Genomic DNA, 16,165 nt, shown 5'->3' on the forward strand with positions numbered 1-16,165 from the left:
AAAAAGGGCTAGAAGCAGAGCAAAGATTATCAATACACATTTGATACAATTTGCTTCTGCAAATGGATCAAATGAAACAAAAATTACAACAGCTTGACAAGTTTTGGTAGGGATTCCACATACCAAATTTGAGTACAAATCTATCCAGTCAGAACTCCAGAAAAACTTGCATGTGAATGGACAGAAACTCTTACAGGAGATTAAACATTTTGCAAAAAAGGACCAAGAAATTAAAAAATTATCTGGAACATCTATAAGAAAATTAGAATCTATTAGAATTAGACTATTCTAACATCTCTTAGAATAGTCTTTTGAATGTTAATTGTTCAAATCTGCTAAATCCTAAATGTTTCAAATAATACACATCATTGTTACTGATACTCTCTAAATTTAAACCTCAATAATCTTAACTTTAAATACTTTTAAATTTAAACCTCCTGGTTTCCACTGTGATTCTAATACAGTGGAGAGGGTTCAAAAGGACAGTGTTAAAAATGATATCAGGATTGTGGAATACTGATTATGAAGACAGATTAAGAATTTGTAGACTGCAGACACTAGCAAACAGGAGAAAGAGAGGTGATATGATCGAGATGTACAAACTTCTGAAAGGGTCACACAGGATTTCAGTTGATGGAATTTTTCATATTATGGAGGGTAGGGAAAGGACAAGAGGGCATCCTTAGAAGATGAGAATGAATTCCACTAAGAAGGAGTTGAGGGCTAGATTTTTCTCTCACAGGGTGACACATGATTGGAATGGATTGCCACTGGATGTGGTATGTGCAAGCAGTGTGAATTAATTCAATAATTTTAATTTTAAATAATTTTAAATTTAAACCTCCTGGTAGTATGTAGCTTCCCTCGATGAGTCCCCGACTCCCTGGAGGTCTCTCTTAATAATAAGTCACAATTTCTGTTCTTATACTATTCATTCTACATCAGTGGATTATTTAAGTTATTTTGGATAGTATTTAACTGAGCAAGTCAGGGAGTCCTTGACTCCCTGGAGGTCTCTCTTAATAATAAGTCACAATTTCTGTTCTTATACTATTTATTCTACATTAATGGATTATTTAAGTTATTTTGGATAGTATTTAACTGAGCTAAGCACTCCTTGCAAAAATCATACCTGGTCTACAGAACAGAAGATATGGGCATCATCTTGCTGGAATCTTCTTACTCTAATTAATCCACTTAAAGCACCTGATAATTCATTGCGATGTAAAACACCAAAATCTGCAAATCTGACAGGCAGTTCTCGCCAAGAACGGGGACGATGATCAAACATTAAACTAAGAAGAAAAGAATAAAACTCAATGAATTAATTATTTTGCACATTTATATCTAATTATATATTCACACCAAAAATATAAATGATACTTAATAGAAAGTCACATATCTAGTTAATTCAGTGTCTCGTGTTATCCTCTCATTTCTCTAATCCAGATTACTTTTTTGAGTGAAAACTAAACAGATCGTATTCTCCAAATATACTAGTTATAGTAGACACTGAAATTTTCATTTACATCAAGTTTTATCCATATTCTCTATCCCAAACAAAGGAAATCACTTCCTTTCTCCATCGCTAGGTGCTTTGTCAAAAATCCCATTTGCAAACTGACTAGTATTAATTTGCAGGAAATGAACAAATAATCCTATGTTTTAAAATCACACAAATACTAATACTCGGGCAGTTCTTCACTAGCACAAGTAGTGCAGACTGTAATATTCTTCACACGAACTTTTTAAGCAAGAACTGATCCTACAATACCAAAGTTATATATGATGTTGCTATCAAGCAATGAAACAATGAAGCATTTGTTTCCACAAGAACATTCAAAAATAATGAACTGATGACAAAAAAACACAAAAAGTCAAAAGTGAAAGGATTCCACCTATATAGCTGTATTTATTTATTTTATTTTCCTATATTTCAGTAGTGAAATTTTACTACTTCATCATGGATAGATACAAACTGAAATAACTTAAATTATTATTATTATTATTATTATGTGACATCTCCAAGGAGTCCAAAGCGTCATCAATGAGGGCAGGCACCTGCTCTACAACTCTCCCTCTCCGCCACTCAATCCACCAACTACAGTGAACAGCATCAACTACACCATTACCATCTACTGCCCACCACCACCAGTATTTTCGCAGACAATCACAAACATCTATACCCACGGCAGGATTCAAACCCGCAGCCTTTTGGCTGGAGAGAGCAGATACGCTATCACTCAGCCAACCAGGCAGGCATAAATAAGCATGAAGAATCTGCCTCTCACAAAACAGCATGATATGAGATGGGCTGGATATCAGTTTTGTTGATTATTATTTTATTCTGTGGTGTATTTCATCAAGTTTTTCTACTCTTGATTATTTAATGTCTTTTGATAGTTATAATGTCTTCAACTATCATATGAAGATAGTTTTGACATATATAACTTTTCATAATGACGAAATGGTTATTTTTGACCACAAGAACTATAGGAAAGATAGACTTCTATTTGGGTTTGTAAGTCAGATTTATTACAACTAAGTTATAATGGCAAGTTCAAAGATCTAATGAGGGTCTTCCAGATCTCAGGCAGAATTAATCCTTGGTTTCTATTTAAGTTATGTTTTGAACGAATAACTGTTGTGGCTTCTTTTATGATTCAGGAGCGGAAATTCTCCTCGAAGTAGGGCATGGAGCTTTTGTCCCATTCTATGGTATGGTTTGTCATAGAGAAATGAAAGGCTAACCCCGATTTGTCTTCTCTATTATTGTTTACATCTTCTACGTGTTCCTTTTTCCTGATTTCAAAACTTCTAGAAGTCTTGCCAATGTAGTTCAAATCACATGAGCAGGGGATATTGTAGACTATGGCATATTTTTAAAAAGGATGACTGTCTTTTGGAGATCTCAAGAGTTGGCGGATGGTCTTTGAAGGTTCAAAAGCCATTCGTATTCCATGTGGCTTGAGGAGTCTGGCAATCTTATTGGAAACTGTCCCCGTATACGGAATTACGATAGTGGAATTATAATGTATATCTTCAGGTTGTCTTTGTGGGGAATCACAGAAAAGTACTTGCCAGAACTGAATTTTGCTACAAATTATAGAACGTTCCTACATAACAACAAGTGAAATCATATACGCTCTATGCATGTAATGTACACATTCTTCTGTTTTTTTGTAAAAATGCAATTATATTTCGTTCTTTTACAGCTTTAGTGTAACAGTTTTAGTTTAAGTAGTTTTACATCTATATATATCTTTACCCTGATGAAGCCAACAGCTATAGTTGGTGAAACTAGTTGGTATAACTTAGTTGTAATAAATCTGACCTACAAACCTAAATAGAAGTCTATCTTTCACATATGACTTTTGATATGCAGGGAAATAAAGTTTTCAGCTAAACACATAGAATCCTTTTACTTTAAACAATTGAAAGCTATGTGTTTTTCCCATAATGTAAATGTCAATATCATTAAGCAAATTTTTGACATATCTATAATTGTTTAGCTTAAGATATCTGGTCTCAAAAAAGGTCTTCTTCTTCTTCCTAACATGGATTTTAGACCAAGTGGCCTGTTTCGGTCTCATGCTATCTCTTGCTTGATCTTCTGATTCTTCTTTTTCCACTTATTTTGTATCTGTATAATATTTTTGGTAGTTTGCTGTTTTCCATTCGAGAAAAATGTTCTATCCATTTTTGTTTATACTGTCTTACATAGTAATTAATTGGTTTTATATTCAGGGATTATAAAATTTCTCCATTTGTTTTATGGTCGCACTTGGTAAATCCAGCTGTTTTTCTGAGAAATTTCATTTCTGCTGTTTGAATTCATTTTTCATCTTTTCTTTTTATGGTCCATATAGTAGAGTTGGTTTTGACAAGACATTATAAAGTCTGATTCTAGTGTGCTTTAGTACCAGGGATGGCTTAAATATATTATTTATTATGCCATTTACTTTGACAAAGTTTGATATTTTGGTGTCTGTCTTTTTCTTCTTCGTATGATAAATCACATCCCAAGTATCTGAAAGTATTTACTTATTCTAATATTTTATTATCTACCACTATTTTACTTTTTATTGGGTTTTCTCCTTTGAATGCCATTATTTTTGTTTTTTCTTTAGATATTGTCATATTATATTGTTTTGAGATATCATTTAATGATTTTAATGATCTCTGTAAATCATCTTCTGATGTAGCTAATATTATTTGATCATCTGCAAACAAATAGTAGTATATCTATCTTCATTTGTGGGATTATTTGTATACCAAATGAGTTATACTGTTTCCAGATTGATATAATTTTATTTATATATATATATATTGAAAACCATAGGTGAGAGGGGTACATCCTTGTCATACTCCTCTTGATATATCTTTCCATTCTGAGATCCGTTCTAACTGCTATTTTATTTCCTATATATTTCTTGAATGGACTGTAAAAGTTGGTTTGGTATGTTTAAATCAGTTAATATTTTAAAGAATTTTTGTCTACTAATTTTGTCAAAGGCTTTTTCATAATCAATAAAGGCCACGTGTTTCTTTCTGAAATTCTCTTCTCTTTTCTATTAATAATTTTAAAGTAAAAATTGGATCTATGCAGGATCAGCCTTTTCGGAAACGATTTTGTTCTTCTAGGAGTTTGTCCTCTAGTTTCTCTTTTAATATTCCTGCATGTACAGTCATACTAAGACTTACGCGAATCCGGAGTTATGCGGTTTCTTATATGTGCGTATTCCAGTCCCACTTCACACCTCATCACTAGTCGTATCTTTCAGGCGCAGGCCGCATTTGCCAGTGTCATACATGCTGTGAACAAGCACTGACATGTTTCGCGTGGTCTCCATTCATACATGATTTTTATAGTCTACAAACCTTGCGATTGTTTAATGTTATGTTCTTGATAAAAATTTTATCACATAAAAAATAATAATGTCGTCCGATTCTTCTACAGCTAGCAAGAAAAGAAAAACATTGACTTTGGAAACAAAACTCAACATTATTAAGGATTTTGAAGGTGGAATGAAAATCTGTGAGCTAGCAAAGAAGTTCAATCTACATGAATCCAGAGTAAGAACAATCATAAAAGAAAGGTTTACAGATTTTGGAGGACAAAGATTCTAACGAGGAATGAATTGTAGCCACAAGGCAAAGAATAAAAAAATCATTAGCTTGCTCTGAAGAATTTTGCGTAACAAGAAAAAGACATTATGCCGTCAGACAAATCTATTAGATTTTATGAAGTCATCGACATTGAAATAACTTTCTTTTTTTTATGTACGAAAAACTACAATTATGATTATATTTCTTAAAAAATATAGGTGTTTTTGTAAACCTTTGGTCCCAATTGTATGTTTGTATATATAAATGACATGCAAAATTATACCCCAAGTTATGCGAATTCGACTTAGGTGCTTTTTGTTGGTCATACCTACCTACCTGTTTTATAACCTGTATTCAGCAGACTAATTCCCCTATAGTTACTGCAATCATCTTTATTTCCATTTTTATAGATTGGGATAACCAGTGCTTTTTTCCAAGAGTCGGGAGTTTTTCCGGACATTCAAACCATATTAAAAAATATATAGTTACTGCATTCGTCTTTATTTCCTTTTTTATATTGGATTGGCATATAAGTTCGTTCAGTTTATGCGTTAGTACAAGTTTACGCTGCTTTGCCTGTCGCTATTGTTGTGCTACTGCGCAACGCTATTGCACAGTTGAAAGGCGACATTTCACATAACTTTTCGATGAATTTTCGTTCAGCCTACTTCAGTTGCGTGTGTGTGTAACATATTTTTAGAAATGGAAGGAAATAACGTACATTACTGGCATATTACTGTCTTCTTCTTATGAGCTGCGGAGGCCCATAAAAAAATATGCAGCATATATGGGGATGGTGTCTTAACAGAACACGTATGCCAAAAGTGGTTTGATAAATTCCGTTCTGGAGATTTAAACGTCAGTGATGCACCTCATGCCGGTCGCCCGACTGAGGTTGATTTGAGTATTGTGAAGGATATCGTCGACAAAAATCCGTCACAAACATTGCAGGAGATTGCTGCAGTATTGAACATATCCCATACACGCGTTGAAAATGTTTCAAAACCCAATGTTTGGGTGCTGCATGAATTGACTGAGGCCAATATGACTGCTCAAATATCCATCTGTGATTCGCTGTGATGTCGCCAAGAAAACGACCCATTTTTGAAGCGGATGATTATGGGAGATGAAAAATGGGTCATGTACGATAACGTGGTACGTAAAAGATCATGGGGGCACAAGAGTGAACCACCGCAAACAATCTCGAAAGCGGGATTGCACCCAAAGAAGATCATGCTTTCTGTGTGGTGGGATTATAAAGGTTGTCCACTACAAGGTGTTACAGTCAGGCAGAACGACTGATTCAACTGTCTATTGCTCACAGTTAACGTGACTGGCCCATGCAATTAGCACAAAACGTCCTGAATCGGCAAATCGGAAAGGAGTTGTCTTTCACCACGGCAACGCCAGACTCCACACATCATTAACAACCAGGAGTAAATTGTTATATCTTGGCTGGGATGTTTTGGAACATCCTCCGTATTCACCGGACCCGGTACTTTCTGATTACCACTTATTCCAATCGTTGCAGAATTCTCTGGATGGGAAAACCTTCGCCAATGAGGAGGCTGTCAAAAGACACCTGGATCAGTTTTGCGCCAGTAAACCTCAGGAGTTTTATGAATGCGGCATAATGAAGTTGGTGGACAGATGGCAAGAGGTCATTGATAAAGAGGATCAATATATAGCTGACTAGTATGTATTATATATATTAAATAAAATGTGTTTCATTCCACTCTAAAAAACCCATTATTTATCAGCCCAATAGATTGGAATAACCAGTGCATTTTTCCAACAGTTAGGAATTTTTTCAGACATCCAAACCATATTAAAAAATTTCAGAAGTCTTTCATTAAATTTTTCACCAGTATTTTTGTATAGTTCTATATTTATATTGTCTTCTCCTGGTGTTTTCCAATTTTTCATCTTCTTTATTATATTTTTCAGTTCTAACATTGTGATATTTTCTATTAGGTCATTCTTTGTCTTATAAAATTTTATTTCATTGTTCTCATTTGTCCAGAGATTTTGGAAATAGGTCACCCATTTTTCTAAATCTATTGTTTGTATTTTTATCTTTTCTTTTATTTCTTTACTCATGTATTTGATTACTTTACAGGTTTTGGGTTGTGGCATTAAATAAATCCTTTTCGAGTTCTGTTACGAAATGGTTCCATCTCTCTCTCTCTATGTTTTTTCCTTACTTCTCTTTTTGCAATTGCACTATTTCTGCTTCTATTGTTTTGGAATTTAGCCATTTCTTTTAACTATCCTTTTTTGTTTTTATTATATTTTCTATTTCTTTGTTCCAGTCTCATAGTCCTCTTTTTCTAATCCTTTTGCGCTTTGTTCCTAAGTTTACAAAATAATAAATTTCAGCCTCTGGATATATAGCATGATTTATTTTAGAGTTTAGTGAAAACTGTTTTGGTTTACTATAATAAACAAGTGATTTTTTAGGGTTAGTGAGATCTCTACATTACTAAGGCTACATGATCACTTATTTATTATAGTAAACTTATAGATGTGGAAATTAATTGCTAATTTTATAAATTAGTCTGGAAACATTCCTAATTATTCATTTTCAGCAAGCACTTGAAATTAAGAAACATAATCCCTCACCCCACCCAAAAAAAAAAAAAAAAAACTACATAACAAAATTATGAGAACTCACTGTTTAAGTCTAAGGAGAAGTGAATATCGTCCTGTCTGCTTAAATCAATGAGGTCCTAGTGAAGGATCCAACCACAAAGCAGGAAAGTTATCTTTGTAATGAATCATTACCTCAAATGTGAACTAATTCAAGTGGCTTAAAAAAACCACTTTAATTATCCACAAAAATTCTAGAGCAAGTTTTCCAGATTATCTAGCCCTTTACCCACCCACAGTACAAATATATTATAGGTTTACAGTTGGGATTCACATTACAAAAATTATATAAGTATTGTAAATATACTATACTGCATCAAATGTAGTACAGTATATTTACAATACTTGTATTGTAAATATACTGTACTAAATATACTGTACTGCATCAAATGTTGAACATCATTTAAATGTTTATTAAAACTTACCAATGTCCAGGACAGTTCATAGGTTTTAATGCAAAATTCTCCTTGTCAACTTCAAAGGAAAACATGTTTTCCTGTTGAAAAAAAATGTATTTAATATTAAATAATATTTACTTAAACTATTTAATTATTTCAAATGAGAATCATTTTTAATTCAACTCAACTCAAAAGAATGAGGTTAGAAATATACACAAGTAATAAAATATTAATAAAATTAATAGTAATAGTTTGTGACTTCCAAAGGTTTGTTGATAGGCAGAAAACAGGGGATATGATAAAAATGTTTAAATTCCTGAAAGGATTTAGTATGAGTATGGGTCTCTTATGGTGAATCTTCAGACTTCATGGAGGTACTATTGTAATGATAATAATCATTATTATTATTAAATAATGTTTAATAATAATCAATTATTAAACATTATTTAATAATAATAATCTATGGGGTGCTTAAGGCTCAAAGCTGTATAACTGAGAGGAGACCTCCACATAGCCTTTAAAGGAATGCGGAAAACCGACCAGGGCTTCTGACCTAATGTCCAATCCTCACCTTCTCGTGGTGCACCCTGTTGGGTATCGACCTAGATACTGAATGAAAGAGGATGGGCTGGCAATTTGGGAATTAGCTGACAAAATTGTATTCTTATTGGCTTAAACCAAAATACAGAATGATGGTACAAAATGACAAAATTTCATGTTGGCTGGGGTGTCGCCAGGTTAAACAAAGCCCCCCGTTGTTTTCGCCAGATAACCAGGACAAACAGCGAAGAGTCATCTACTGAAACAAATCTGAAAACACACCCCAACTCAACATCATCAGAGTTAAAGATCGGTACTATCAACATAAGAAGCCTGAATGGCAAAGAAATGGAGCTAGCTGAGGAATTAGATAAGTACCAGATCGACATAATAGGGGTGACTGAAAAAAGACCAAAACTGGTGAGATCTTTCTGAGCAATAAATACAAAATGTTATATTCAGTAAATGACAATCAAGGAAAACAAGGAGTACCCATAGTATTCAACACTAAATACGAGGCTAATCTTCTTGAATGGCAGGCAGTCTCAAGTAGAGTGATGTGAGCAAATATCAGAATGGGGAACTGGACAATGAGACTTATTTGTGCCTATGGTCCCACAGAAGGTTCTACTAAGGCAGAAGTGGAGGAATTTTTTGAGGCTTTAGAGAAAGCAACTGACATAATGAAAAAGGAAAATTTAGTCCTTGTTTGGGATCTAAATAGCAGAGTAGGAAATGATTGTGACACATACAAAAATATTTTGGGAAAATTTGGAGAAAAGAGCAAAGCTAATAATAATGGCAACTATCTGTTGGATTTCTGCTCAGGACATGGACTGGTTATTACTAACACCATGTTCCAACATAAAAATGTGCACAAATTCACATGGAGGCAAGGAATAAGATAAGTCTCATCTATGTTATTGCTGATAATTTCAAATCCTCTGTGCACCAGAGTGCACAGAGGATTTGAAATTGGAAGTGATCACTATTTAGTCTTGAGCAGGATAAAATTGAATTTCATATCGAAAATAAATTAAGAAAGTTTTAAAGCGAATAAAAGTTGAGCAGTTCCCAATTGTGAACTATAGACTAAAATACACAAAGATTATTGAAGAAAAAATGAAAGAGTTTGAGAAAAGGAACCAAACTTGGAGATTCAGTAGCAAGCCTTAGAGAAAACCCTGATTGATTCAGCTAGAGAGGTATGTGGTGAGGTTTCTCTGCAAGGATGAGGTTTCTCTCCATGGTTGACACAGGAAGTTAAAGAGGCAGTGAAGGAAAAGAAGAACGCATATCAAAAGTTCCTGGCAAATAAGTCAGCTTGTGCTCTTAGAGAATACAGAGACAAATGTAAGAAAGCTAAACACTGTGTAAAACTAGCTAAACAAAAGTCTTGGGAGGACTTTGGCAATAACATAGAAAATAAATATCAAGAAGGTGGCAAGATATTATGGAGGTTGCTGTATAAGTTCAGAAATGGAGGAAAGAGTGCTGTAAAAGGAGTTAGAGATGATAAAGGTGACATGAAAATGGAAGAAAATGATATCCTTGAAGTATGGAGTAATTACTTCGAAAAATTGCTAAATAAAACAAGCAGTGATAGCACAGTAATAAAAAACACTCAACAGGCATACAGTCAGGAGTACTAATCCATACTTGAAGTAGAAAAAGCCATCAAAGGCCTGAAATGTGGAAAGGCAGCAGGAGTAGATGATATTCGACCAGAAATGCTGAAGTATGGTAGTATAAAAGTCATACAGTGCCTGCACTGCATAGTTCAAAAGGCCTGGACAGAGGGATGAATTATTGATGACTGGAGTAGAGCTCTCATAGTACCCATATATAAAAAGGGAAATAAAACTGAATGTGAGAATTACAGAGGCATTTTCCTACTGAGTGTTCCTGGTAAGATTTATGCAAGTATACCTGAGAAACGGTCGAGAAGAATTGTAGAAAAAAGCATGGTGAAGAACAAGCTGGATTTAGGCCAAATAGAGGATGTCAGGATCAGATTTTTACTTTATGACAAATAATAGAGAAATCATGGGAATATAACAAAGATCTCTATTTAAGTTTTGTCGATCTGGAAAAGGCATATGACAAGGTGCTAAGAGAGAAGCTATTCAATACACTACAGTTATATGGTGTCAATGGGGCATTATATTAAGCAATACTTAGTCTTTATTTGAGTTGTAAGTCAGCAGTTAGAATTGAAGGAAGTACAGGAAGATGGTTTAATGTTAAATCAGGTGTGAGACAAGGATGTACATTATCCCCTCTGTTATTCAATATCTATATGGATCACTTTATGAAGGAAAGTGGTATTAAACATGATACCAAAAGTGGAGATGTTAATGTCAGCTCTTTGCTTTATGTGGACGATGTTATACTTCTAAATAAATCCACTACAAGTCTGCAAGATTCTCTGACTAAATTGAATAACTGTTGTAATAGATATGGTATGAATGTCAGCAATAAAAAGACAAAGACAATGAAAATAGGCAAAATCATTGAAAATGTCAACTGCATTGTGAACGGAGAACCTGTGGAACAAATAAAACATTTCAGCTACTTAGGCAATATTTTTAGTGAAAATGGTAAATTAAATATGGAAATAGACAACAGAATCAACAAAGCTGGTATGGTAGGAAGTCAATTGAATAAATTCATATGGAATAAGAGAGAAATTAGTCAGAACACTAAATTAGCTGCATACAAAACAGTGTTCAAACCAGTTTTAACTTATAAATCTGAGAGCTTGGCCAGAAGTAAAACACTTGAGCAAAGTTTAGAGACTGCAGATATGAGAGTCCTGAGAAAGATTAGAGGCGTGAACAGATGGCATCAAATCAATGGCAATATCATATTAAAAATGAGGATATTAGGAAAGAACTTGACATCGAGGAGTGCATTCTCAGGTGGTATGGTCACTTAAACAGAATGGGAGTGGAAAGATTAGCAAAACAAGTGTTCTCCGTCAGGTTGGCAGGAAAACGACCCAGTGGAAGACCAAGATTTAGGTGGATTGATACGGTAAAAAATGCCTTAGAAGATAGAAATATAAGATCTGATAATGTTGGAGTCTTGACAAGTAACAGACTAATTTGGAGGAAAATTGTAGTGATGTAAATTTTTCATGTAGTACTATCATATCCTATACACCTCTTGAGGGTACATGGTAGGAATTTGATGATGATGATGATGATGATAATCTATTTAAATTCTGACTTACATATGAGCAAGGCTTAGAAATATAGACAATTAATAAACTACAAATATGGAAATGGTTGAAAACAACAGGAAATGCCTTTTATAATAGCACTCTTATAATGACATTATTATCATTCACAACTGAACTTAGGGCTATTTCAGGCTTGGACATAACTCTGTTTTTTCACCAAAAATGGATCAACTGATACCAAAAATGAAATGATAAAATTTTAGTCATGATCCTAAATATCAAATTCCATTAAATTCTATCCAGCCATAGAGGAATTATTATATGGAATCATTTTCCTAAAATTTGCCAATAAAAATGGTCCTCACAACTGAAGACAAGACAGCATACATTAAAAATAGAAAATTTTATTTAATTCAAGCTAGAAAGAGGCTGTTTTGTATATTTTTGAAATGGTAGTTTACTAAATTTGCAAAAAAAATTTTGAAATGAAAATCAAGATGTCTCAACAAATATTTGCAAGGATTCCAAATATTGAACTTGACCGTCTGGCATCATTCTCTTCCAAAAATAAGACAAATCACTCCCTATCATACCAGAAAGACATTGGAAAAATCTTAAATAACCTAGATACTGAAAATCCACTTGTACTAAAATTGTAACCTGAAACTAATTCACATCCTGCTTCATCTATGAACTTTTTAGCTGACATCTGTCCCCAGAGTATGGGGAAGCATGCCTCATATTCAGCTCACTTCAAAGAGACAAAAATGTGCATCAAACTCAGTTTAATGATGTTACCTTTAGGCAGATAGTCAACTTCTTCTGCCCAGAACCCATCAATTTAATCAATGACCACCAGTATGAATATAGATTCCACCACTCTAGATCCACAGATGATCTCCAAGCCTACACTCACTTTTGCATACATTTCACGGAAAGGTTTCAAGAAACTTGTGCTATTGCATTTGACATTTCAAGAGCATAATTGCTATCCTTTGTGCTACCTTCCACCTTCTATAACTGAGTAACCAGTTTCCTCTCGAGCCAATTGTTGCATGTCACAGCAGATCACCAATGAAAGTGTCTGGGAATTCTGTTGCATCACTCACCTTCTTTCTTCTATATATAAATTACCTCTCACTTACCAATAATCCTATATACACCTTTTCTAATAACAGTGGAATAGACTGCATTCTCCTAATAATATGAAAGACCTTTCAAAATACAAATATCCCAAACTTTGAAATCTTTTACAAACAGCAACTTAAACAGATCTTCATGTCATGCTTCAATGGCATAAAGATCTGCTTAAGGTATCACATTCAATGTGATATCTTAAACAAACCTATTACTTACAACGGTACCACAACAGAGTCCTGCCTTCCTTCTCACAAAAAAAAATCTCAACTCGCCATCCTTTTGTAAAAGTTTCTATACATACAAACTTTTCTTTGCTCATGTTTAGGTAAAAGATGAAAACACTATATTGTCTTGATTAGCAGAATTGGCCATCCTTTACTTCTGATAATATAAAAATCAGATGGGATCAGATTTCTTTCTTTCTCTTCTTGGACTGACATCTACTTTGAACCTTTCCTAGAACAAACACACCACATTATTAGCTTCTTCCTCAGGCAATAAAATATGTGCCATTCCTTTCCACTCAAACATACTCTTTCAACTATCCAGCTACTAAATCTGTACTAATATGACATCTTCCCATACTTAGATCACTGTTTTCATGTGTGAGGTGGAGCACCAAATATTTGTCAAAATTCTTGATGCAGTCCTGAAGAAGGTAGTCTGGCTAATCAAAAATCTCTCTCTCACACACACACTTCAACCATTAACTCAGATGGTCCAATTCTGCTTTATGTCTCTTCTAGAAACATAAGCAGAAAAGAGCCACAAGCTCTGTTCCACTGAACAAGCATTCATGATTCCTATGATTTTCACTAAACCAATTAAAACAGTAGCTTGTCCAACATCCTTTTTGCAATCTACCTACAAACCCATTGAACCTGCTTCTCCTATTCCTCTTTTTATTCCATTTGCATCTATTCTCTAGAACAGCATTCTTCAACAACTACAATCTTCCTCTTTTCAGGAAAGATATCAGTATGCTCCCTCTGTCCTAAAACATATGGCATAACCTATAAACAAGCACTAATGACTATGGGTTTAGTAGCCTATTTTGTATGAGTGATAAAAAAGTGATACATAATTCCAACTAATTAACACTAGTATTGTTGTACTTGTATATAAGTACAATAATGACTGCAAGGGGATTTCAGCACAGTACTTGGAGAAGGAAAAGGAAAAAAAAGTTAGAAATTCTGGAGTTGGTCCTAAAAATAAGAGAAATTAGTCAAGTTTGGCAGTCATCCAACAACATAATGACAAAGCAAAGATTCCTGAAACCAGGTTAAATCTTATAAAGCAAATGTTGACAAACCATAATCAAATATCCTAGCTAAGTATAATCTAAGATTCAAGCAGCTAACCTTAAAATGTAAAGTTTATGATATAGATAAAATAAAAATTGCAAACATAAAAAATTAATATGAAACTCTTGATGAACAGTTCCATATGAATAAACAATCAGAAAAAAAATTCTTTGGAAAATATTATCAGAAATTCAGGAAACAATAGATGGAACAGCAGAAAAATGTGTAGACAAGGAAGGAAGGATATCTAGAATATCTTAAGTGACAAATTAGGAAATCATAATGATAGACAAGCAAAATAAAAGGATAAACAAATAGGATAATAAGAGTAAACAGAAATATTCAAAATTAAAAACCATTACTTCAGAGTGCAGCAGATTGAAGGAAAAGTGAATGCAAGAAAGATCCAGGACACTGAAAATATGATGAAAGAAACACATTTAATTATTAAAAAGATTAATAAAGAAGATTGTGAGAAAATTACAATGATAAAAGATTGTGATAAGACAGTTACAGACCCAAAAAATGTAGACATACCATTTATTTCTATGGCGTATTGCCACACACACACACACACACACACACACAACACTGGTGTCCAAAACCTAAGGATGAACACTATTTCAGAAGGTTTCAACTGTGAATTCAGATGAATCAGCTTGTAGCAATGCAATTTGTATAATTTCGAGTAGAAAGCAGGTACACATTCACATTTTCGAATCGCATGCAAAGGGGTAGCACTCAACAGGATAAAAGGCAAAAGGCTGTGCTAAGCAAATTGTGTTTGAAGGAAGCTCTTTTTGTGAAGGAATAAAGTTGCAAACATGGATGTCTATGTCTCAAAGACATCATCTAGATGATTTCACACAGGAGAAGAATTATTGAAAAGACTGAAGGCCACAGAATTACTGATATTTCCAGAGACTTTGGAATCTCACATAATGCTGTATCCAGGCTCTGAGCAATGTACCAAACCAATGGAATGTGTTCCAGACATTTGCTAAGAGTTACCCTTGCTCTACCATAGAGCATGAAGACAGATTTTTGGTTATAACACAAAATGTAATCGATGCACCATGGCAGGTCAGCTTGCAAGTTGGCTCCATTCAAGCACAGGTACACGAACAACTTGACAAACTGTGGCAAGACATCTGTGACAAGTAGGTCTACATGCTCGAAGGCCTGTAGTCTACATCCCTTTTATCCACAGCTCAGAGAGCATGTTTTCAGTAGTGTTGTGCCCATAAAAATGGACAAGACAACAATGGGCTAATGTACTCTTTACAGATGAGTCATTTTAGTTTTTTCTCCAATTCTAGCATGAAAGGGATAGAAAGGAATAGATATGGCTGTGCTGGGGTCATGGTGTGGAGAAGCATTATGCTTAATATACACACCAAGCTACAAGTGCTGGGAAAAAGTGGACTATGGCTGGTGAACAATATTGCAACAAAGTCTTCAATATCATGTTCAATTGTTCTGTGGTACTGTATGTGAAGAATTCATTTCTGTGGATGACAATGCCACAACACAGTGTACACAAGCGGTGGAGATACTTCTGGAGACCAAAGACATTAATTGAATTGAGTGGCCAGTACACTCCCCAGATCACAACCCAATAGAACACATCTGGAACACAATAGGGAAACACATTGCTGCTCAAAAATCCCATCCAGAAAACAAACAAGGCCTTATCCTTGCTCTGAAGAAGGAGCAGGCCAGTTTGCCTCAAGAGCTCCTGAATCACTTAATATTAAGCATGCTATAACATTGTGAGAGCTGCATCACGGTTCAGGGTGGATATATTCCATACTGAATTTCTTAACATCTTTAGGAAA

At 34.3% G+C, this 16,165-nt stretch overlaps 1 protein-coding gene across 2 annotated transcripts in view; it reads right to left on the reverse strand.

Annotated features, from left to right (window-relative positions):
• The window catches only part of LOC150098093 (threonine--tRNA ligase 1, cytoplasmic-like), a 178,555-nt gene that overhangs the window by 51,209 nt on the left and 111,181 nt on the right, over positions 1–16,165 (reverse strand). For both annotated transcript variants that reach the window (XM_090406532.1, XM_090406531.1), the window contains exons 11-12: positions 8,184–8,254; positions 1,133–1,295 (exon numbers count right to left, since the gene is read on the reverse strand). In XM_090406532.1, the coding sequence (XP_090262658.1) occupies positions 1,133–1,295; positions 8,184–8,254 (234 nt within the window). The remainder of the gene's footprint in view (positions 1–1,132; positions 1,296–8,183; positions 8,255–16,165) is intronic.

The sequence above is a fragment of the Typopeltis vanoorti genome, chromosome 16 (assembly GCF_054136105.1).
Source record: "Typopeltis vanoorti isolate ZY-2024b chromosome 16, IOZ_Tvanoo_1.0, whole genome shotgun sequence".
NCBI classification, from domain to species: Eukaryota; Metazoa; Arthropoda; class Arachnida; order Uropygi; family Thelyphonidae; genus Typopeltis; species Typopeltis vanoorti.